Source organism: Nomascus leucogenys, unplaced genomic scaffold (genome assembly GCF_006542625.1).
Source record: "Nomascus leucogenys isolate Asia unplaced genomic scaffold, Asia_NLE_v1 Super-Scaffold_258, whole genome shotgun sequence".
Taxonomy (NCBI): Eukaryota; Metazoa; Chordata; class Mammalia; order Primates; family Hylobatidae; genus Nomascus; species Nomascus leucogenys.
In genome coordinates, this window is record NW_022095769.1 from 1,219,603 (window position 1) to 1,243,142 (window position 23,540).

General features: G+C 54.1%; 1 protein-coding gene across 2 annotated transcripts in view; it reads right to left on the reverse strand.

Annotated features, from left to right (window-relative positions):
• The window catches only part of ITGA3 (integrin subunit alpha 3), a 32,861-nt gene extending 24,015 nt beyond the window's left edge, over positions 1-8,846 (reverse strand). The window contains exons 1-3 of one of the 2 annotated variants that reach the window (XM_012503320.2): positions 8,246-8,846; positions 671-798; positions 268-347 (exon numbers count right to left, since the gene is read on the reverse strand). In XM_012503320.2, the coding sequence (XP_012358774.2) occupies positions 268-347; positions 671-798; positions 8,246-8,451 (414 nt within the window). In that variant the 5' untranslated portion in view covers positions 8,452-8,846. The remainder of the gene's footprint in view (positions 1-267; positions 348-670; positions 799-8,245) is intronic. The other variant, XM_012503321.2, reaches the window with a different exon arrangement.
• Positions 8,847-23,540: the final 14,694 nt, after the last annotated feature.

A 23,540-nucleotide genomic window follows, 5' to 3' on the forward strand; every position in this document is an offset into this window, starting at 1 on the left:
AAGGCTGAGCACCCAGTGTAGGCATGGGGAGGAAGTGGATGAATCAGAGAACTCAGGCTGTGCGGGGCTTTGGGAGAGCACAGGATACTCACCCCCTCCCCAGGAGTGCAGGGAGCGAGGGACACACAGCCACAGGAAGGGACATGTGTGCAGGCCCCAGCACACACGCGCCGTGGACCCCCTGCTGCCTTCTTCTTTCCTCCCAGCTCTGGAGATGAGGGGAGAGCCGGGTAGAGGTGGAGGAGCCGACACTGAGCACCCACTTACCAGAACTCTGCCTGCAGGGCCCTGGCTGGCCACAGTCACTCCAAGCCACATGTCCTCAATAATGTGATGGCCAGGGTCACCTGTGGGCACCGGAAGGATCATGAATCAGAGCACCTCACCCATACTTTAGTGCCCAAAGCCTCCAGAGGGCAGGGGTGGGTCCCACTTGGGCCCTCCACCCACAGGGCAGCCCTCCCAACTCCCCTTCTCCAGCTCGTCATTATTCTGAGCTCTACCAATCCCATCCAGCCCCACTCTCCTCTAGGGCACTCTCTTCCCAGCTGGACAAGAAGCGACTAGAAGCCATGTGAGCAAGCCTTCTATCTCCTCCAGGCCATTCTCTCTGCGGTACCCCCCTGCTAGACCTCTGACCCGGCAACCCTCCCCAGCCCCTTCCCCTCACTTTTCACTGTGATGTTCATCCGCTCACAGTCGTCCTTGTGGGCAGTGAGTGGGCACAGGTACACAGCACCAGTCCGGTTGGTGTAGCCATCGGGCACAGCGAGCTCCCGGGGGGCACCAGCCAGGAGCCTGGGGATAGGGAGGGAGGTGGGTCCGGGTTCAGACTCCCCAAGCCCCACTTCCAACAACTTGTTATTTATTCAACATACATTTACAGATTCTTGGTGCCAGGAGGCCCCCAGCTCCTGCCCTCCAGAAGTGCCCAGCATAGGGGAAGGCAGGCAAGGAAAAAAGACACTAGAAGGAAGTGCCCCGGGAGTAGGAAGCAGGGAGCACAGCAGCCCAGGCTCAGGGCTGAGGAGGCAGCGACGGAGGCCAGCAGAAGAGGTGACCTAATCTGAGTCTGAGAACAATGACCAGGGTTCTCCAGGTGAAGAAGGGGAGGAAGAGCACTTGGACAAAGGCACGCATGTGCAGGGCCAGGAAGCAAGAGCCAGCAGGGTGATTCAGAGACCTGCAAGGCCCTCAGCATAGCTGGAGTCCAGGAGCCTCTGGGGAGGCACACAAAGGCAGGCTGGGAAGGGCCTTAGGGGAACCACAGAGGGATTTTAGGCAGGGGCATGACATGGCCAGATCTCGGTTTTGGAAGGAATGGTTTGGCCTTTGAAATGAAGGTAGACCAGAAGAGAGCAAGATGAGGAATCCTGGCAGAAAGTTCAAATTCTGGGGGGTCAGAGGGGAGAACTTAGGGGACTGGGTTGTCAGAATGCTGGGTTTTTCCTCCTGAAGCCATCTGGGGACTCAGATCTTGGAGACCTGGGCCCCTAAGTGACCTGGGTGATGTCCAACATCCTTCCCCTGTGACCTTAAGACAGGCACACAGGTAGGGGTTGGGATGAGTACCTGACACTTTGGACAATGTGGCCCCAGAGCAGAGTTCCCGGTGAGTGGGCAGCAGGTGGGGAGGGAAAGGGCTCTTGCCTTGCCCCCAGCCTGCCCAGAATCCATCTTTGGGGATGCCGACAGCAAGTTGCTACAAGGATGCTTAGGACCCTGGCAACCCGTCCCATACCAGAGGGGTGGCTGGAGCAGGGAGAGGCAGGGGTTGGCCCTGAAATACCAGGAGCAGGGAGAGGCAGGGGTTGGCCCTGAAATACCATCTTAGAGGACAAGCCTTGGGCCATCAGAAACCCCGGGGATCTTTGTTAAAAAGGTAGATTCTTCTGCCCACAACACACCATCTGGCGGAATCTGGTGCACCCCAGTTTGAGAACTCAGTTTTGCCAGACTTTCTTCTCCCCGCATCACCTCCCTGCAGCCTCTTAATGTTCTGCCAGGAGCCCCAGCTCAATCCTGATGGCCCTGGCCTTCTCGGGTGGCAGGCACCTCCCAGGTGCCCCACCATCTGGCCCCAGCAACTCTATCACTCTACAGCTCCCAGCTCAGAACTTGGGCTCTGGGCCTCCTGCCAGTCTGGAAGTGCCAAGCAACAGCCACGCCTGTAGCTCCTGCCTGGGACCTGTGAGTGTGGGCTGCAGGGAGTGGGCAGGGCAGGGCCTGGGCATGCCGGGGCCTGGGGTGTCTCCACCCACTGGGAGTCAGGAATGTACTGCCTGCGGGTGCTGGGAAGGGGGTGGGACCTTGCCTATACTTCAAGACTACAGCTCAGACCTCACCCTGGGGAAGTGTTCCTGGGAGAAGGGGTGAAGCTTCCTGGCCACGGAGGCTGGCAGGGGGCCAGGGTGGCAGCCAGGCCTGGAGAGTCACTTCTGTCTGGGCTGGGAAGGCCCCGATGAGTCCACTGCCTGACCACCCATGGACGTCCGCTCTCTGGCGTGCCTGACAGATTAGAGAACGGAGCCACAGCCTGCGGGAAAGGAGCATCTCAGCCTGAGAACCCACGGACCTGGGTCTAGGGTTTGTTCTGCCTGAAGGGGCAATTTCCTTTCCTTCTCTGAGCCCTGAGTGCCTCATCTGTAAAATGGGGGCAGCCCCTCTCCTGCTGACCTCCAGGGTTGCTGGAGGAACAAATAGGTCTATTCTACAAAAAGGTGTTCTGATATGAAGCCATAGCTAATGTGAGCATTGTTGTTCTGATTTGTTGTGGCATCAGGACTGGCCTAGCATGACCCCAGCCCTTCCTCCAGGGACCCAGGAATTTCTTTTTTTCTTTTTTTTTGAGACAGGGTCTTGCTCTGTCACCCAGGCTGGAGTGCAGTGGCATGACCTCGGCTCACTGCAACCTCCACCTCCCGGGGTCAAGTGATTCTCCTGACTCAGCCTCCCAAGTAGCTGGGATTACAGGCACGCACCACCACGCCCAGCTAATTTTTGTATTTTTACTAGAGATGGGGTTTCGCCATGTTGGCCAGGCTGACGTCAAACCCCTGACCTCAGGTGATCCACCCGCCTCGGCCTCCCAAAGTACTGGGATTACAAGCGTGAGCCACCGTGCCTGGCTGGACCCAGGAATTTCTGCCCTGGCATGTTAGGGAACCTGGAGCAGGGAGAAAAGAAGAGACTCCTTTGGTGGTTTAGAGAGAACAGAGGGGAGACATAGGAACAGTTCCATGGCTTGAGGATACCAGGTGATCACTGGGGTCGGGATGGGAATGCTGGCAGCTAGAGTCACTCTACAGCGGGGGCTCAGATCTGGCTGGAGGTGGAGGTTGGGAATTTTCTACAGTGACACTAAGGGGTCTGGGCCTCAGTGGGAGGCGGGGCCTTGGGCACGCCTGTAATGGAAGTGTTGCCCCCTTGTTGCTGCTGCTGCCCTGCCCATGTTGTCATACAGGAGGCAGCTGAGCAGAAGGGTCTCCACGCCCTCCCAGCCCCCTCAACTCAGCCAGGAAGGGGCTAAGGGACCCCCTCCTCTGAACTTCCCGAGGTACTGAGCAGGCAGAGCTGGGCACACATGTCAATTAGATTGAAATACTTCCCCTTACCACCAATACCCTCTTGCCTGTTGCCTGGAACCAGCCTTATACCTACTGATAGAGGGCAGGGCAGGGCCAGTGCCCTAATCCCAGCCCTACATCCCAGGCCCCTCCCTCCTCAGAGATTCCAAAGTGAGCCCCCCCTTCACCCCCCCTAGAGTATTTTTAGCTTCCACTTGGCCCACTCAGAGGCCCTTTAAGGCCCTCTGGCTCCCAGCCCAGGATCCAATGGGTCTACAGCCAGAGGCCTGCACATGGATGGGGGAAGGCGGGTGTGCAGAGGGTGGTTCCAGCTTCCTCCAGTCACACACACCCAGGTGTGTGCGGAGGGGGTTGGAGAATCCTGAAGGTGAGAGGGACCTTACTGGTATGCAAATGAAATGCAAATTAGTATGCAAATGAGCGATTCTGCTAGCCACCTGCTTTTGGGTCTGGTCCAGATCGCAAAATCCAAAAGCTGACCCCTTCCAGAGCAGTACTGAACCCATCCCCTCAGCTGCAGCCAGAAGGAGGAAGACTAGGTGGAGGGAGGACTAGATGGAGCTCTTAGAGCAAGGAAGATAGGAGATGGGACTGCCCCTCTCCTGGAGTCAGGCTGGACTGGGGGGAGCAGAGACCCCCAGCCCCCCAGATGGAGTGGGATGGGTGAAGTGACTACTCAAGGGCTTTCCAACAGCTGCCTCCTCACCCTCCCATTGGCTCCAGCCAAACAGCCCCTCTTGGCCTCTGTGGAGCCCCTTGAGCTCCAAGTTCCGAAAAAGCCCTTCCTTACCCCTGCCCTATCACTCCCCTTGGGGCAGTTCAAAGCTAATGGAACAGCCAAGGAGAAAGCAGAAGAATCAAAGAAGGGCGCAGCACAGTACCCAGGAGAATTTAGGGTACCAGGTTGGCTCACCTCAAACAGGAGAAGGCCCCTGGGGACACTGGGGTGGGTAATGCTCAGAGAAGCAGCCTGTAAGATTCACCTTCCCAGATTCTGTCACCTCAGGGAGGCACTTGGTGGCTCCATGGGAGGATTCCAGAGGGGGCCAAAGGATCTAGTACTCAGGCCAACATGGCAGGGCCTCACTCCTTGGGTACCTAGCCTCCTGTGTTCCCCTCCTACCCCTGGCCAGGAGGCAGGTGGGGAGGGTGCCTGCTCCACCTCTGAGCCCCAGAGAAGGGGTGGGGGCAGCTCCGGGATGCCTGGATCCCAGCTCTATGCCAGCCTTGCTGCCCGAATTAGCCATCTCCCCAGAGGCTGCTCCTGTGGTAGCTGAAACTGCAGCCCTGCACATCTTTCCCTACTCTTCCTTTGCTGCCCACCCAGCCCCCTCTCCCCACTGGTGACTCAGCCCTAGAACCAGAGCAACAAGCTAAAGGGAGAGAGAGAATGAGAAAGGACAGGAAAAAGAGCGCTGGCTAAGCCTCAGATAAAAAAAGAACAAAGCTATTTTTCTCAGTTCTTCTCCCTTTCCTTGGCTCTTCAGTATTTTTCCTATATTTGACCCCTGAGGGCATTCTAAGTGTCATCTAACCTCAATCCCTCTCACTGCAAAGGGGATCATCTTCCTTCTTTGTTTACTTCTGACCAAGCCCCCTTCACTGCTGCTTTTTCTACAAGATCAGCCTTCCCCTACTCCTGCCCAGCTGAAAGCCTCTTGGCCTAGAATGGTCACTGGGTAGTGCCAGAGGAAAAAGATACTACACAAGCAGGCCTTCTGCCTCCAGCCACAGCTGCTGTGCCCATTTCTGCTGGCACGAGCCTTGGAGGCTGCTAGGTACCCGCTCTGCCCAGGGAAACATGATGTTAGGAGAGCATGGCAGGTGAGCCTGGCTCCTGCGTACCTCAGGCATGACCTCATTTCTAGGAGCCACCCTGCCTTGGGCTTCCCAGATACCCTCATTTCCAAGCAAAAGTGAAAGAGAGAGAAGGACCGGCAGTATCCCCATAGGCCCACAGGGTCAGGCCAGACCCGAATGCCTGGATTCCCAGGAGGGAATGTCAGTGCAGGTGCTGGAGCAGAGAGGGTGTCAGTAACCACCTCCCAGAGAACAGTCCCTGTCCCTCCAAGGAACCCCTCATGCATCTTGCCAAGAAGCCCAGAGCACCTTGGTCCTCTGCCTGCTCCTTACCCCTCATTTCCACAGACTAGGAGACTGGGCCCTGGGTTAGGGCGAGTCCCCTATGTTGTGGGCCAGGAACCCCAGTCCAGAGATGAAGGTGATGGGGCAGCAAAGAGGGTCCCACCTCTGGGTTTCTAACCATTTCTGAGGGCTTCTGAATGGAGAACATGAAAACTGCGCTCTCCCCTCCTCCCACCCCCAGGGCAGTGGACAAATACTATGATTTTGGGTACACTTTCAGGGAGTCCCTGCATTCCTTGAAAGCCTTCTACGAACCCCAGTTTAAGAGCCTGTCCAAGACCATGAACCATCCCACTTTTCCAAAGAGACTTTCAGGCTAACAGAATATGAGGCTGCAGCTCGTCTTACTAGTTAGTTCCTCTGAGTTGTGCACTCAGGCAGCTGTTTGCATCTGGCTACACAGCTGGCTGCAGCTAAGCCCAGCTGGTTCTCCCAAATGGCCAAGGGGTCGAATTTAGTGAGATGAAGAGAAGGGCCAAGACACAGAACCACCCTTAGGAAAGACTGAGGATACTCAAGGGAGAGAACTGCCCCTCAGAGGTTCATTAGCTTTAGAACCTTCTGGGCTCTTGGCAGGCTGAATGTCAGCTTCAGCTTCCCAGATAGAAAAGTAGAACCCTTTTGCTCAGCCACCCTGGGCGGGGCCCATGGGTAATGAGGGTGCATCCAGGTTCTGGTCTCAGCGCAAGAGCCTTCAGGTGCTCCTTGGAGAAAGGCACATGTGCAGAGGATTTTACGCACTTTATCTTGTTACAGCCCCACTAACATCCCAGAAGGCATGCTGTTCCCCTCCCTCCAACATGTGCGGAAATTCAGGTTCAGGTATTGGTAACAGATCTGAGACAGGACACTGGCCATGGGACCTCCAAGCCTCTTCTCCCTCTACTATATCAAGTTGCCTCTCACAGGCCAGCAGCAGTGGGAAAGAGCACTAGATCTAGGTACAACCCCTTTTGGGGGAAACCTGGCCCAGGGAGGGGAAATATCTTGCTCAAGGTCACCAGGCAAAAGGGAGAGGGGTTGCGGAATCATTATTGACTCTTTCTTTCCAGTCTGATCCCTTTACCTATGTTATCTTATATCATGCAGATTTGGCATTGAAAGTCTGACAATCTTTTTCTCGGTTAAGGCAGAAAGAGCTGATGTAGAAACTTGTGCTCATGGTGGTTCAGGATCTCCAAAAGATAGAGGGTTGGCTAAGGCCAGGTGGCAGCTGCTGGGGCCAGGCTGGGAAGGGTGTGGTAGCCCTAGCCTCTGCAAGAGCAAGATGGAGTTGAGGTTAAGTGCAGGTAGGTAGGCTGGGTCAGGAGGGCAGAACCAAGGCCGGGGCAGAGTTTGGACTTTGGACATTCTAAACTTCCTCAAGCTCTGCAGGCCCCAGCCAGAGCAGGGAGAGATTCCAGTGTACCCTGGATGTGACCATGTCTTCTTGTTCAGTGGGGTCAGAGGCCAGGTGGGGGCAGAGGCTAGGTGGGGGCAGATGCCTGGCAGACCACCCAGCCCAAAGAGGTGGATGGTACCTGCTTAACCTGTCCTAACCACCGTCCCTCTTTGGACAGCTTCACCTCCCCCAACCGCCAACCTTGGCACGCTCTGAGGCCACGACAGAGAGACCTCTGAAGCCTGGACATGCTCCTGGGCATGAGGGCATCTGGTGGAGTGAGGGGGACTGAGGTGGCTGGGTGCAACCTCCTCCTCCTTCCTCCCCTGTGCATAGCTCTTCCCCTCCTCCTTGCAGCTGTTGGGGAAGGAGAACAGAAGAAAGAGAAAAACACTGTTTCCCTCTTCAAACCAAAACAAACACACTCAGGGTTGAAGATCCAACACGAATCTGTGGAATGCAGGGAAGATGTCTGCGGGGAGAGTGCCACTGCTTGGGGGTGGGCAGGAGGAAACCCAGCCAGAGTTGGGACAAGTCCTCCTCTCTCTTTCACTGCCCCTATCCTCAAGGCGTCAGAGGGAGCGTATGGACAGCTCCAAACGCCCAGACTCACCCATCACCTCACCCTCCATCCGCCAAGCCAGCGGTTGAGAAGGCCATCCAGTCTGGCTCTGCAGAGGGTGTGGCTGGCGTGGCCGCAGACTACTAGCGAGGTGCTTAAATGTATATGCTCATTTTTCCCTCAAGCGTAGGGGAAGGGGGGAGTCAGCTGGGTGTTTATCTTGCAGTTTGCCCCAGCTCCTAGCCCTCGAGAGAAGAGGCTAGTGCTGGGTACTCGGTTCACAGAATGGGAGAGGACTCAGCCACCAGGACCCCACTTCCGCTCTCATGAGAGATCTAAAGGGCGGAGGGGTGGCGTCCAGACAGGTTCTGGCCCCGTCAGCACTTGCCAATGATTACTGCCCGACCCCACACCCAATCCTCCACTTCCCGCCAACCCCCAGCAGCCAGAGGGCCGCCCCTTAATCCTGGCTCCCAAGGGCCAGCTGCCCTGGGCTCCGACTCCGCTCCGGACCCGCATCCCGCGCACGCACACTCTCGCTCCCACCCCACACCCTCCAGCTTCACTTACAGGTAGCGCTGCTGCCGCTCTGTCTGCCGATGGAGGGCGACCGAGTAGCCGAAGAGGCTGCCCGGGTTCCCGGCCTCCTTCACTACCAGGAATCGGGTATCCAGGTTGAAGGCGGAGACGACGCAGTCGCCGGCCGCCACCATCAAGGCGAGCGCACAGAGCATCAGGCGTGGGGCGCGGGGCGCGCGGCTGGGGCGGGGGCCCATGGCTGCGAGCGGGAGCGGGGTCCCGGCGAGAGCGCGTGAGGGCGCGGAGCTGGGCGTGAGGACCTGTTCACCTGCTCCTGGCGCCGCCGGAGGACACTGGAACCCGCCGGCCGCTGCGCTCCGTAGTGCTGATCGGTTTCGTGCCCCCAGCCCCAGCCAGTTTCACAGCTGCGCTCTCGGATCCCCTCCTAAAATCCGTGGGTCTATCTTCCCGCCTCCCCAGCGGCCGGGTCGCTGCCGTCCCTGCCCCGGGCAACCGGCCCCCAGCTTGTCCCGGCCGCGCCCCCTTGGCCGCGCTGTGGCCTTCGATCCCGGCTCCGCGGCGGATCTGGCAAGCGCACCGGTCGACCGCAAGGAGGACAGGAGGGAGGGGTCCCCCGGCGCGCGCCCCGCCTCCCCACGCCCAGTCCCGCACCTCCCCACCTTGCGCGCCCAGCCCGGACTGCGCTTTCCTTCCGGGGAAAGAGAAAAAGGTCCCGGCTCGGCCGCCGCCTCTTAAAGGGGCAGCACCGCCCCTCCCTCATCCTCTCTACCCCAGCTCCGCCTTCTCCCCCAAACACCTGTCGGCAACCCCCAAAGGCTTAGATTTCCCCTCCCCGTCCCTCGCTTCTCCGAGAAAGCGTCGCCTCGGGAGCAAGATGGATGTGACGGGCGGGGCCGGGGGTGGGATTTGTCTGGCCGCTTTCCTGCGGCTGCTGCTGCTGCTGAAAAGGCCAGCCCGGCTGGAGAGACCTGGCATTGGCGCATCTGGGAACCGACGTCCGCGCGCGGCTGGCTGGAATGCTGGTCTCGCCTCCGCAGCGCTGTGAGTCCCCAAGAAGTGGCTGGCGGTCTCTGGGAGTTCTTCCTCGCACCCAGGCCCCTCGCTGTCTTTGCCGAGATTTATTTCTCCTATCCACTCACCCTGATCCGAGCTGAGATTTACTCCTCAGCAGAGACAGACATATTTATCAGTGGTAACAACCAAATGTCGCTAATTATAATTACCAAAAAGCATTTTTCCCCCTAAGGGCTGCGACTTCTGGTATCAAAGGATGACTGTCAAGGTAGAAATGAGTCCCTCCTTCATAGAACGCACTGCGAAGCCAGGAAGCTGAGCCTAGACCGTATCCATTTCTCGTCCACTCCTGCCTTCAAGGCCCAGCCCAGCCCAGCAGAATCCCAGAGGCTCCCTCTTCCCACCCAAGCTCGAACAGTGTTTGGAGACTGGGCTCGGACGTCAGCCCCTATCAGGTGTTTGGTGGGTAGGGCCAGGTGGCGGTAGGTGGGCGGAGACTAAAGGTCTCCTCCACCAAGGAATCAAATTGAAAGGGAACTTCAAGAGGTTACTCTGGCCAGGTGCGGTGGTTCACGCCTGTAATCCCAGCACTTTGGGAAGCCAAGGAGGGTGGATCACGAGGTCAGGAGTTCGAGACCAGCCTGGCCAATGTGGGGAAACCCTGCCTCTACTAAAAAAATGCAAAAATTAGCCGGTCGTGGTGGCGGGCACCTGTAGTCCCAGCTATTTGGGAGGCTGGGGCAGGAGAATCGCTTGAACCCGGGAGGCGCAGGTTGCAGTGAGCCGAGATCGCGCCACTGCACTCCAGCCTGGGTGACAGAGTGAGACGTCGTCTCAAAAAAAAAGAGAGGTTACTATGTACTTTCTTGGATCTAACTCACATTTCTCTTATTGCAGCTCAGAGACCCATTTTCCCCAGAGCATTGTTTTTGGTTTTTTTGTTTTGTTTCGTTTTTGAGACGATGGAGTCTCGCTCTGTCTCCCAGGCTGGAGTGCAGAGTGCGATCTCCGCTCACTGCAACCTCTGCCTCCCGGGTTCAAGCGATTCTCCTGCCTCAGCCTCCTGAGTAGCTGGGATTACAGGCGCCCGCCACCATGCCCGGCTAATTTTTGTATTTTTAGTAGAGATGGGGGTTTCACCATGTTGGTCAGGCTGGTCTCGAACTCCTGACCTCGTGATCCACCCCCTCCCCCACCCCCGCCTCAGCCTCCCGAAGTGCTGGGATTACAGGCGTGAGCCACCCTGCCTGGCCTCCCCGAGCATTCTTTTCTCCATCTATTCTTAAAATAATAAGAAAAAAAACCATGTATTAAGCACATACGCAGCAGGAACTATGCTAAATGCTTCACAAATGTTAAATCCTCACAACAATCTTTGGAGTGTTATCTCTGTTTTAAAATGAGAAAAATGAGGCTCGGGGGGTTAGGCAATTTGGCAGAGGTCACACAACTAGGATTTTCATCCTGTGTTATCTGACCCTGGAGCCCTTAACTACTTATGCTAATAATTAACATTTGTACACTACTTTGGGCACATCCAAGTTTGGTGGGGCCTGAAGCTTGTGCAATTTGGGGCACTCTTTAAGAATAAAATTATTTTGTACTCATAAGAATTATGAGTACAAAATTAGATTCAGCGCCTGGGAAAGGGTCCCAGCCTAGCTTTACAGTTTACGATTTCACAGGCAGGCTCATTTTATCCTCTTGGCCTCCCTGTGAGATGGGGATTATGATATTCATTTGACTTAGGAGAAAACAGAGCCTCAGGAGGTTGCCTGCCTGTCCAAGATCTGAATTTTATGGGAGGCAGAGCTAGGACTGGAAGCCGCTGACCACAGCTGTGTCTTTAAGAGACAAACTCCAGGCAGATGGTTGTCAGACAGCTAGACATGCCTAAACAAAAGCAGCTGCGATAACAGCTTTCTCTGTGGTGTTTGGGGAGAAGACACTTGTCTCTGACAGCCCTTAGAACAGGATTTGTTCCTGACCTCTGACTTCCAGAGCCACCCAGCCTCTCTCACGGTCTGCTTTGTGGCCCAAGGCCTGCAGGGATTAGAAGACACGTGGGGTCAAGGAACAGGAAGCTGACCTGGATGGAAGTTGAACAGTGATCTTTGCTCTCTGCCTGGCTCCTGAGTCCTCTACCATGTTCCTGGAGAAGGGGAGCCAGCCAGGGTAAGAAGGGCAGGGGCTTAGGGTGGAAACCCCATGTGGGTGAGGATCCTGCCTGAAACAGCTTTGAGAGTCCTGCGATGATGGATTGGCCCCATGCCAGGCCTTATCTCTTTGGACATCCCAAACAGGAATGACCAGCATGTCCGATCCTGGGACTGGGAGCCGGAAAGGGATGAGGGATGGTTTTTCCACTCCAGGGGAGTGTCCAGAGGGAATGTGGAGCAGAGCAGAGGCAACTGGTAGGGGGAGGGCCTGAGCTAAAGAATGTGGGGGAGTGTCAGACCAGTCTGGGGAGATGGAGTGGGAGTGGAGGGAGACATGGAGACTAGAAGGATCTCAGCTGGAGAGATGGAGAAAGAGAAATCTCAAGGTCCTTTGGTTTCAGTGGCACCGTCGTCTGTAGGATCATCTCATCCCTCAGTTGACTTTATCATGTCAACTCTTTATCTGTCAACCCTTCCCCATGGAGAAGAGACCCACCTAGAAACATAGACAGACAGAGAAACAAGGGCACAGGAATAGTATGTGTAATGAGGAGTCTAAGTCCATTTGTTGATGTTTGCTGACAGCTTTTAAGCCTCACCCTTCCCTTTTCTCTGTGCCCTACACCTGGACAAGCTGATAAGAAAGTCTGGGTGCACCCTCCTTTGGTGTTTGAGGGGGAATATTCACAAGCCCCTTCCTGAGGGAACCCTCACTCCTTAACCACAATAAAAACCCAGGGCAGTCTCCTTCCTGGCTCTCCCAACACATTTGGGACCTGCTTGAAAGGCTGGCCCTGCTCCCCCTGGAGACCTCAATTCTGTAAATAACAAACCTTTTCATACTCTCTTGGTGTTTGGGTGGCGTTCGTCAGTCTTCATTCAAACCAAACCTTGGATGGGATCCATCTGCCTCTGCAGGTGACCGTAACAACATGCAAACGGGGAGTTCTGCTGGGGGGTCAAGGCAGCTCCTTGGAGGAGGTGTATCTGCACAACAGGGAAAGAAAGGAGCTGGAGAAGAAAGGCAGAAGAATTGGGTCCTGGTTCAGGTGAAGTTTTCCCAGCTGGAACAATGACAATGTCAATATTCCACAAAGGCGGCTTCTGTTTATTTAGCGCTTGCTGTGTTCCCACAAGTCTTCCTCTACCTGCCCTCTCCCCAGCCCTCTCATCTCACTCTCCCAGAGCCCCAGGGCACACCAATGGACACCATCACCTCCCAGGGGCAGATCAGCACAGAGACATGAAGCACACAGGCAGCTGCTGGAAAAATAACGAGGAGTTGCAATGGTGTGCCCCTCAGTTGGGTGCAAGCTCTCTTCTGCCTTCTCACCTTGGGCAAGTTACCTTCCTGTTCCAGGCCTTGGTTTCCCCATGTGTGCAATGAAAGGGCTGGAGAGGAATCTCTCGCTGTTCCCCGATCTACATTCATTGTGTCCCAAGCCTTCTAATATCTGTTCAACAAAGTATACCAAATCTCAGCTATTGGACTGAGACTCAGGGGTCTGACTTGAATCGAAAATGCAAATTACTGAAGAGGGAGGGAGGGAAGAGTGCTGAAGCTTGAATGGGCTTATCAGATTTCCTTCTCCTATGGCCCATATGCAGGCCTAGTCCAGGTGATTCCCCTGGCCCAGAGTCTGCCAGGTGATTCCCCTGGCTCAGAGTCTGCCAGGTGATTCCCCTGGCTCAGAATCTGCCAGGCTCAAGCATTCATTGACAGCCTACTGTGTACCAATCCTGGGCTGAGTCCCAACCCGGGGATGTCTTAGAGGAGGCCAGGATGTGGCCTCATGTTCTGGATGCTCTCAAATTTAAACAGGGTAAACCCACTTTGCATTGTATGTTAGGGGTGGTGCTTGTGGGACAAAGGGGGCTGTCAGAACATTCTGGCTGCCACATGAAGTTGACTTTGCCAGGAGAGACTGGGTTGTGGGGGAAGGCAGCTACTGTAATAATTTGGCCAAGGAGTGGGCTGAGCAGGAGCAGGGGCCGAGGGAGGAAGAGAGGGAATGAGTAAGAAAGGCCCAGGGTACTGATTTGACTGGGACTTCAGGGACAGGTGTGGGGCGAGAGGGATGCTGGAAGTGAAGGAGGGAAAGCACAGAGGCTTTCTGGGGATTAATAGACAATGATCTCCATGAGGGCGTGGTGAGTAGGCCACAAACATGTGGGGACTTCCCTGCCTGCCATCCCTCTGTCTCTCTCTTCCTTTCCTACTGCCCAAGGCCTGGCCCTGCTGCACATGCCCTGCCCTGGCCCCCAGAGTCCCCTTCTCTCCTGGCTGGGAGATTAGGACTCTGCCATGCCTATAGCATTCTCAACCTCAAGTCAAGGTGGCCCTTTGGAGCCTAGGAGGCGTCAGGGCTGAGTCACCACCCCCCAAGGGCCTTGCCATTTCCTGTGGAGAAGCCGCTTTACTGGTAGGGTTCTGTGCTCAGGTGGGAAATCTGGAGAGGTCGGGGGCAGGGCTTCATCTACTTTTACCCACTAACTCCCTAGACACTCCACTGGGGGTAGAGGGTTCCTACATGTATGATGATCAAAACATGTGTCTGTGCACATGGGCCCTTATACATTCACAGGTGTTTGCCTATGCGACTGCATGTCTGAATGTTTTATGTATATTTGAATATAGATAGGGAACAAATATTTATTGAGCACATATTATGTGTGCAGCCTTTTATATATGTTACTTTCTAATAACCCTAGGAGGTATAGATGCCTCCCAGGCTATGGTTGAAAATACTGACATGCCCAAGGTGCAGGAGGTATGAATACCTCCCCAGTGTGGCTGGTAACACCCCAGGTTTCTCCAACTCCACAATGATGGGCTTTCCTCCAGAGCCGGTTCCTCAGGGGCAGGAGTAAGAAGTGTGTGTGTCTGTATTTATCCTTCCACCAGTGGCTGTGATTGGTCCTGTGGTTGGAAACAGGGTCAAGTAAGGCCCTTGGGAGTAGCTGGGTGAATGGACGATGGTGGCGTCCACCTTGGACATGGCGCATACTTCTGGTCGGGTCAATCCATATGGCTGGCCAACCCCGACCTGCCCTATTGGGGCCATCGTCCTCATGGCCCATCAGTGCTGAGTTTGGTTGCCTTCTTCATAGTGCAATACTAATGGATGCAGGAATGTATCTGCCGTGCACTAGATGAAACGTGGTTATTTGCTCAGGTAGAAATAAAGACTAAAATACCGAAATGGGAAATCCTCTCCATTGTGCCTTTCTGATATTTAGGTAAAAATTATCTTATTGGCTCTTTTTTTTTTTTTTTGAGAGGGAGTCTCACTCTGTTGCCCAGGCTGAAGTGCAATGGCACAGTCTTGGCTTACTGCGAACTCTGCTGCCCGGTTTCAAGCAATTCTCCTGCTTCAGCCTCCCAGGTAGCTGGGGTTACAGGCGCACACAACCACACCCGGCTTATTTTTGTATTTTTAGTAGAGACAGGGTTTCACCATGTTGGCCAGGCTGGTCTCGAACTCCCTCCTCAGCCTCCCAAAGTGCTGGGATTACAGGTGTGAGCCACCATGCCCAGCCCATCTTATTGGCTCTTAATAACTCAGACCATATGGTGATAACTCCCAAATCAGCACCCTCCCACGTTCTGGCCCCGTGGATTCAGTTGCTGAATCCATGTTCCTGATTGGAAGTTCCTCACGCACCATCACTTGGAGCACCCGAGTGCTCTGCTCCAGGGGCTCATCCCCGCTGGAAGCTTGAATGTCTGCTCCTCCTTCTCTTCACCCAGATCAGCCAATCACTGTGTGCCTGATTCTGCCTTCTTGCTGTCTTGCCAGTGTGTCTGCTCCTTTCTGCCCCTTCTCCCTGGATGACTGCCAGTGCTTCCTGTTGCCCTCCCTGCCTCCAACTCTCCCTACCACCTGCTTGGCAGCCAGAGTGGGGTTCCTACAAATCTACCCGAGTCTGTTTCCTACTTGGTACGTCTGATGGTTCCCTGCTGCCCTCAGGATACAATGCCATCCCTTAGATGGCCCTGCTCATCTTTCCACCCCCCACCCCCGCTGCCCCTCGCCCCTTCTAATTCTTCACCCAGGCCACAGAGCACCTTGCAGTTCCTCGATGGAGCCAGTATTCCTCTTGCCTCCAGCCTTTTGCTGTTTCTCCACCCCCAGTCGTCTGGGCTACCCTGTATTCTTCCAGGAGGTCACAGCCTAGAAGTCACATCCTCTGAGTTGAGTCACGTGTCCACCCTTCCCTGGAGTAGGGATCCTGCCCTTAGGTTTATGGTGCCCTTTCCACCTCCCCAATCTGCCTTCAGCCCCCTCCATCTCACTGGAGTCTCCTTCTCTCCTTGGGCACCAGGCTCTTCTGATGGGCAAACACTATGGTCAACTTTGGCCCCTTGCCCTCTGACCTTTCTAGAGTGGCAGCAGCGACCTGTTGACCTCTCCATCTGTATTTTATTTAAACTCCTCTCTACCCTCTCCTTCCTAGAACTCTCTCCCTCTTGCAAGATTCCTCAGTCCACTTTGGGCCTCTGTTTGTGATTCTCATCTCTTATGTCTCCCCAGTTGACCCCTTGTTCGTTAACATTCTCCTCCATGCTGATGACACCCGCCAGGCTCCAGCCTTGGTGTTTAACTCTTGCCAGCCACCTCTGGCTGGCCGCAGGCTCCTTGGACTCCATGTATCCAGAAGTACTTAGCATCTTCCCTTCTTCCTCAACAAGGGGCTCCTCCTGTAACAGCCTCTGTCTCAGTGCCTGGTCCCCACTCCCAGCAGGATTCCACGAACACGCCTGCATGGCAGATACACCTGACAGCAATAACTTAAGAAGAATCTGCATTCAGAATTTGGAGCTAAGGAATCCGAGAGTGGGCAATCCAGAGACTCATTCCTTATCTATGAGGAACTTCTAAGCCCCTGGCCCATCTCTTGTGGAATTTGAGCCATGGAGGGGATCGGGGATTGAGGTCTTTTATTTTGGGTTAAATGTGGGTTGCCAGGTAGAGGTTGCTGGGGCAGGGTACTAAGTGAAAATGCTGTATAAACGCCATGCATTTTGCAAGTGGTTGTGGTTCTGTCTGGCCCACTGCCACTGGACTGTCCCTGCATGTAAGCTCCCCACAAACCCTATGTCTCATTCACGGACTCTGGGTCTCTTCTTCGGCCTCTTGAACCTGGTGCCATCCCCACTGAAGTTCAGTAGAGGCCCGGCACGACAGCACCAGGCCAGCCCATGCCACCCAGCCTCTGCACATGCCGGTGCCTCTGGTTGGAATGCCCTTTCCCCACTTGTTCAGTTGGAAAATCTCCACTTGTTCCTCAAAATCTTTCATGAGCTTCTACTTCCTCAGTAAAGCCTTTGCCCACCCCCACGCCAACCCCCAACCCTAGTGACTCTTGAGTTGTCCAGGACTCGCACTGACTTCTCGTTCGGGCTTGCAGTATGATTAGACCAGTGGGACTGTGACCTTGGACAAGTCCCTTCACCTGCTTCTTCATCTATAAATTCCACATAAAGATGCCAAATTCATGGGTTTGTTGAAATGGAACTAGGGCCCAGAAGTCAGCCACTCTCCCCCTAAGTGGTGGTGGTTATGCTCAGTGTTGACCCCTGTGTTTCCCAGCCCCCATGGCAGCTTCTCCATCACATGGCAGGTCTTCAACCACGGTGTGTCCATCTGAGTTCGATCACCACGTACTCTGTGGCACTAAAACAGGAGCCCAGTGCAGGCGAATAAGAGGCCAGCCCTGTCTCTTTAATATCCCTTGCCTCCTGTCCCCTCCCCCACCCTAGGATCCTCTTGGGACAAACGTCTTGGCTCAGTGGGTTGAAAAAGAAAGTCAGAATTCTGAGGCATGAATCGCTGTGCCCACTGACTCACTTCCTCCTCCCTGCCTGCTCTGAATGGACCGAGGCCCTCAGTAACTCAGGCTGAAGCCTCCTCCCAGCCCTCACCCCTCATCGCAGCTCCCACAAGCCCCTCACTGCTGACCTCACCCCGTGGGACTAATTACTGCTGGTTTGAAACCTGCTTGCAAGCCCAGCCAAACTAAGGAGTTAGCTCTCCTAGAGCAGACTGAGGGAAGGCACACGCCCTGCTCTTGGGACCCCAAGTCTGATGTCCCGGGCAAGGCGCCCTTAGGGAGTTTGATCTGGGAGGCAGCAAAAGTTCCCCATCCCCACAATGGCTCTCTCCTTTCCTGCCAGGATCACAGACATGTTCACTATTAGGCAGCCCTCCTATGGGTTTGGCCCTTGCCCCCCAGAGTACCACTGGGTGCTCCCAGGCAGGAAGGGGTGGGATGTGACGGCATTGCCCACAGAGATTCTGGCCCCGAGGTACAAACGAGTCAGGCAACTATTAAGGTGGTCGGGGGTCAGGAGGGCCAGAGCATGGGGAAGAGCTGGGATAAAGAATGATTTAGTGGGGGCAGGTGGGGTGGGTAGGGGCTCCAGCCGGACCCGTGGCACCTGCTTCTCTGGCTGTTAGCAGGATGAGGGCAACGATGAAGGGGCTTTCACGTCCTCAGAAAACAATCCCCCAAGATCTTGGCCTTCTCCCTGTGGAGGACCCCTTACCCACCTTGTCATGGACGTCAGGGACCCCCCTGAGTGGAGGAGTCAGATAGGGCTTGGGGGGTGTCAGGGCCACACCCTCAATGGCAGAACCACCCTGGGCAGCATCTCTGGCAGGTGTGACCCAGAGGCAGAGTGAGAGCCCAGCCCACCACACAGCAGAGAGAAGGGAGGGGAGCCAGATGCAACAGGAGCAGGGCAATGGGGCAGAAACCACGGCAGAGCAACATGAGGGACATAGGGACGTGCTCAGGGAAACACTGGTGCCTGTCCCAGTTTAGGCTTTGGCTTGCTGGCCTTGGAACTGAGGGGAGCTGATGGATTCACGCAAGAGAATAAGCCGACAGCCTTTGTGGGTCCAAAGCTCCCTCTGATCGGGAGTTAATGAGATCCACCTGGGAGTTAATGTGGGGGTGAAAATGGGAAGGGGCAAGGGTCTGTGGAAATGTAGATAGGCTCGAGGGACATTTAGCGGAGGAGCTAAGCAGGAGCTGGTGGCAGGTGGGATGCAGGGGACATGGGAAGAGGGCAGCAGCAAGGACAGCCAGGAAGTCTTTACCACCTCTAGGGCCTGCTAGGTGGAGCTGGCGATTTGCCAAAGACCCTGGGATAGGGTTGGAGCTAGACAAGAGGACTGAAGCCCAGAGGGACAACAAGGTGGTCCATGCCAAACCCGTGAATAGAGGAAAATTCTTAGAGGCCTTTCCCTGGGGCCTTGGCTTTGATGTTGACCAGGCTGTGCCAGCCTGGCTTTGTGTGGTCAGGCTGGGCCCACAGGAAGCTCACCCAAGATAACCCTCCTAATCCCCAGTTTCTTCCCTTCCCCTTCCCCTTCCCCTTCCTCTTCCCCTTCCCCTCCCCTTCCCTTTCCCCTTCCCTTCCCTTCTCTTTCGTTTTCTTCCTTTTTTGAGACAGACACTCTGTCACCCAGGCTAGAGTGCAGTGGCATGATCTCGGCTCACTGCAACCTCCACTTCCTGGGTTGTGATTCTCCTGCCTCAGCCTCCAGAGTAGCTGGGATTACAGGTGCCCACCACCACACCCAGTTAATTTTTGTATTTTTTTAAGTAGAGATGAGGTTTCACCGTGTTGGCCAGGCTAGTCTCAAACTGCTCACCTCAATTGATCCACCCACCCCAGCCTCCCAAAGTGCTGGGATAACAGACGTGAGCCTGTTTGGCCCTAATCCTCAATTTCTATAGGCCTTTCACCACCTGCACCCTGGGCTCTAGCTCCTCAGCTCTGCTCTTCCTTCCAGCCCTCTTCTCATTCTAGCTTCTTGGTGACCCTGTCTGCAGCTCCAGGGGTCCCTACTTCATTCATTCTCTGAAAGTGCCTCCTTCCTTTCTACACCTGAAGGTGAGCAGGGTGGTTTGCAAAGGACCTCAAACTCTGGGCTGGGGAGCTGGGCTTTGGGTTTGGTTCTGTAAGATATCCAGGGTTGGGTTTTGAGTGGGGTCAGATCAGGGAATACGATGGCCTCCTGGAGCCAGGAGACGATTGACTTGAAGGGAAGGGAAGGGCACTGTGTGCTGGGCCCAACGCCAGGTGCTTCCCATGGATGGCTCAGTTAACCCTCCCCACGGCCCTGAGAGTTGGGCATGGCTATTATTACCTCTTTGCTAATAAAGAAACTATGGCTCAGAGATGACCAGAGGCCAGTTAGAGGCTAATGTGCATTGGGGTGGGGGGGACCCCATGGCCTGGGAGTGGGGCCAGGACGCAGGCCATGATTGCGCACTGGCAGGGACGGTGGGTGTGCAGTGCCATGAGGCCTTCTCAAGGCTCACCTTCAGCCCCTGTCCTCCACTCTCTGCACAACCCCAGCCTGTGAGGCAGGTCTTCACGCCCCAAACACCTGCCTGCCACTTTCTCCAGGCCTTCGCTTGGTGGGCCCTCTCCCTGCAACACTCTAGCTTCCTCTTGCTTGTTGAAAGCTCCCCTTCCTTCAAGGCCAGCTGAAATCCACCATCTTCCAGGCTTCCCAAGTCTTGGCAGATGCTTTCCAGTTCAGCATAGCTCTGTTTCTCCCTCTGATGAAGCATGTGCCACATTAGGTCACCTATTAGCCTGGGTGAAGTTGCTTCAGCTCTCCATGATTCGGTTCCTCTATCTGTAAAATGGAGTTAATAATTGAACCCCAATCATAGAACCCTTGTGGAGAGTAAATGAAGACTCAGACAGTGCCCAGCACATAGTGAAATAAATAGAAAATAAACCCCCTTCCCTGGAGGAGGGAGACAGGGCAGGGTCCCAGGGCTCTTGTCTTGTTTGCCTATTTTCCACTGGGATGATGGCGGCCATGGTGGCAGGGCGTGGCAGCAGCTCTCTCTCCACCAGGAGCTCTGACCTCTAGGAAAGCCAGCTCAGACCCTCTTTCTCCACCCTGCCAATGGCTGCTACTACAGTGTTCTGCTTCGATGGAGATTAATGATGTGGTCAAATTGAACTTCCTCTGGTCCATTGAAACACGATGTCCCCATGGGTCCTCTCAGGTCCCATCACTGTGAGGCGTGTGTGTTTCTATGGGTACCCAAGAGTTGGCAGAGGGATCAGCACCTGGGGAAGGTGTTCCCATCACAGAGGACCCCAGAAAAGGCTCTACCTAGGGCTCAGACTGAGACTCCAACACAGGTGGGGAGGCAGGGGGAAGTGGGCATCCTGGAAGAGTGAGGGAAATTGGGAGAGGCAGGCAGAGAAAAAGGGATAGTCGTTTTCACTGGAAGTCTCACTGTGCCAGGCCTTCATGTATATTATCCTTGATTCTTCATGACAAGCCTGTGAGATCAGTCATGTTTTCGCCTTTTCCAGAAGAGGAAACAAAGGCCCAGACTGGCAAAGTGACATGCCCAAGGTCATGCGCAGTGCGAGGAGCAGAATTCTCCCCCAAATCTGCTGGGCTCCGAGAGTGGGCCCCAGCGGAGAGACGACGGAGGCTGAGGATATGGGAGAATTCCAGCCCAGGCCAGCTGCCCACTCAGCCAGGGAGGGACACTGTGGGCGTGGTGGAAACAGCCACCAGAAGCCAGGGGCATGCAGCAAACAACGGTGCCAGGAAATGAACCGGACCTGGGGCCCTTCCTCCCGCCCCACCCTGTGCCCCTGGCTGCCTGCCGCCTTTCATTCCCGATGCTCCCTCCAAGGAAACAGAGAAAGCTAGTTTGAGACCCCAGGGATGGCCCTGCATGGGGGAGGAACCAGGAGGGTCTTGAAGCCCGGGAGCAGCTCTGCCAGGCCTAACTCTCCTTCCCTGCAGGAGGGATACAGGGCAGGGTCCCAGGGGTCTTGTCCTGTTTCCCTCGGACTGAGTTCAGATTGGAGTCTGAAACAAAGGAGATACTCAAGTAATACGCTGCATGGAGGTGCAGCCAGCATGGTGTCAACACTGCCCAGCAGGAAGGGCAGAGACCTGGGCCCTGATGTGGCCTCTGTTCCTACCTTGTGACCCTGGAGGAGTTGCAGAGACCTCGCCATCCATCAAGTCGGGTCATTATGCTGGAATGCATACCACTACTTGGGTCCCTTCCAACTCTGACAATCCAGTTCTATTCATTCTTTTACTCACTCGCTAACTTGTTATTCCAGTGAAATACAGGGTGAAGCTCAGTAAATACACTTTAGTACAAATAAAGTGGTGGACAGAGTTGCAGGGATAAGCAAAGACTGGTAGGAGAGTAGTGATTTGTTAAAAGCAGGGACTCTCAAGTCAGATTGCCTGGGTTCAGATTCTTCCCCCATCACTTGCTAACTGCATAACAATGGGCAAGTTACCTGACCACCTTGAACACTGATTTCCTCATCTGTAAAATGGGTATAATAGAAGTATGTGCCTCATAGAGTCACTGCAAGAATTAAATGAGATAACACAAATAATGTTCTTAGAAAAAAATGTCAGGTACGTCTTGAACACTTGATAAATGTTAGCTATTATTTTTCCTTGGAGGATGAATGAATTTCAGCAGGCAAAGATGTGTGCGTGGGGCTGACCTACAGAACAGCACACACTAAGGCACAGAGACAGGAAAACCCCAGTGCAAGTCTAGAGAATAGCAAGAGGCCAGTGCAGAGAAATTGGGAAAAGACAAGTTGGGGGCAGATGGTGAGATGCTTTGTGTCAGACTAAGAAACTTGGACCTCATCAACATTTTCCAGTTAGTGTTTCCTGGACCACCAGAGTCCCATAAGATGCTATTGGGTGTTTTATAAAGATACAAGGAGGATATCAACAAGCAAAAGAATGAAGTGGACCCTTACCTCAGGCCATATACAAAAGTTAACTCAAAATGGATCAAAGCCCTAAATATAAGTGCTAAATCTATTAAATTCTTTTTTTTCTTTTTGAGATGCAGTCTCGCTCTATTGCCCAGTCTGGAGTGCAGTGACACCATCTCAGCTCACCACAACCTCCGTCTCCCAGGTTCACGTGATTCTCCTGCCTCAGCCTCCTGAGTAGCTGGTATTACAGGCATGCACCAACATACTCAGCTAATTTTTGTATATTTAGTGGAGACAGGGTTTCCCCAAGTTGGCCAGGCTGGTCTTGAACTACTGACCTCAGGTGATCTGCCCACCTAAGCCTCCCAAAGTGCTGAGATTACAGGCGTGAGCCACCGTGCTGGGCCCTAAACCTATAAAATTCTTAGAAGAAAACATTGGAGTAAATCTTTGTGATCTTGGATTTGGCAATGGCTTCTTAGATATAAAACCAAAAGTACAAGCAACAAAGGAAAAAAATAGATAAACTGAACTCTATCAAAATAGACAACCCACAGAATGGAGGAATATATTTGCAAGATAAATATCTGATCAGGGATTTGTATCTAGCATATATAAAGAACTCCTATAACTCAGTGGTAAAAAGATGACCCAATTTAAAAATGGGCAAAGGATCTGAATAGACCAACCTTTCTCCAGAGATGATATAGAAATGGCCAAAAAGCACATTAAAAAATGCTCAATACCATTAGCCATCAGGGAAATGCAAGACAAAACTATAATAAGATGCAAACTCATACTCACAAGGACGGCTAGAACCAAAAAGTTAGATAAAAGTTGTTAGCAATGGCCAGGTGCAGTGGCTCATGCCTGTAATCCCAGCAATTAGGGAGGCTGAGGTGGGTGGATCACCTAGGGCCAGGAGTTCGAGACCAGTCTGGTCAACATGGCAAAACCTCATCTCCACTAAAAATACAAAAATTAGCCAGATGTGGTGGCTCATGCCTGTAGTCCCAGCTACTCAGAAGGCTGAGGCAGGAGAATTGCTTGAACCGGGAGGCAGAGGTTGCAGTGAGCCAATATCATGCCACTGCACTCCAGCCTGGCTGACAGAGTGAGACTCCATCTCAGAAAAAAAGAAAAAGAAAAAGAAAAAGAAAAAAAAAGTGTTAGCGAAGATGTGGAGAAATTGGAGCCCTAAACGGTGCTGGGGAAAGGTAGAATGGTGCAATCAATTCAAAACATAGTCTGGCATTTCCCGAAATGGTTAAACATAGGGTTGCCATGTGACCCAGCAATTTCACTCATAGGTATATACACATGAAAAATGAAAACATGTGTTCACACAAAAACCTGTACATGAGGGCCAGGTGTGGTGGCTCACGCCTAT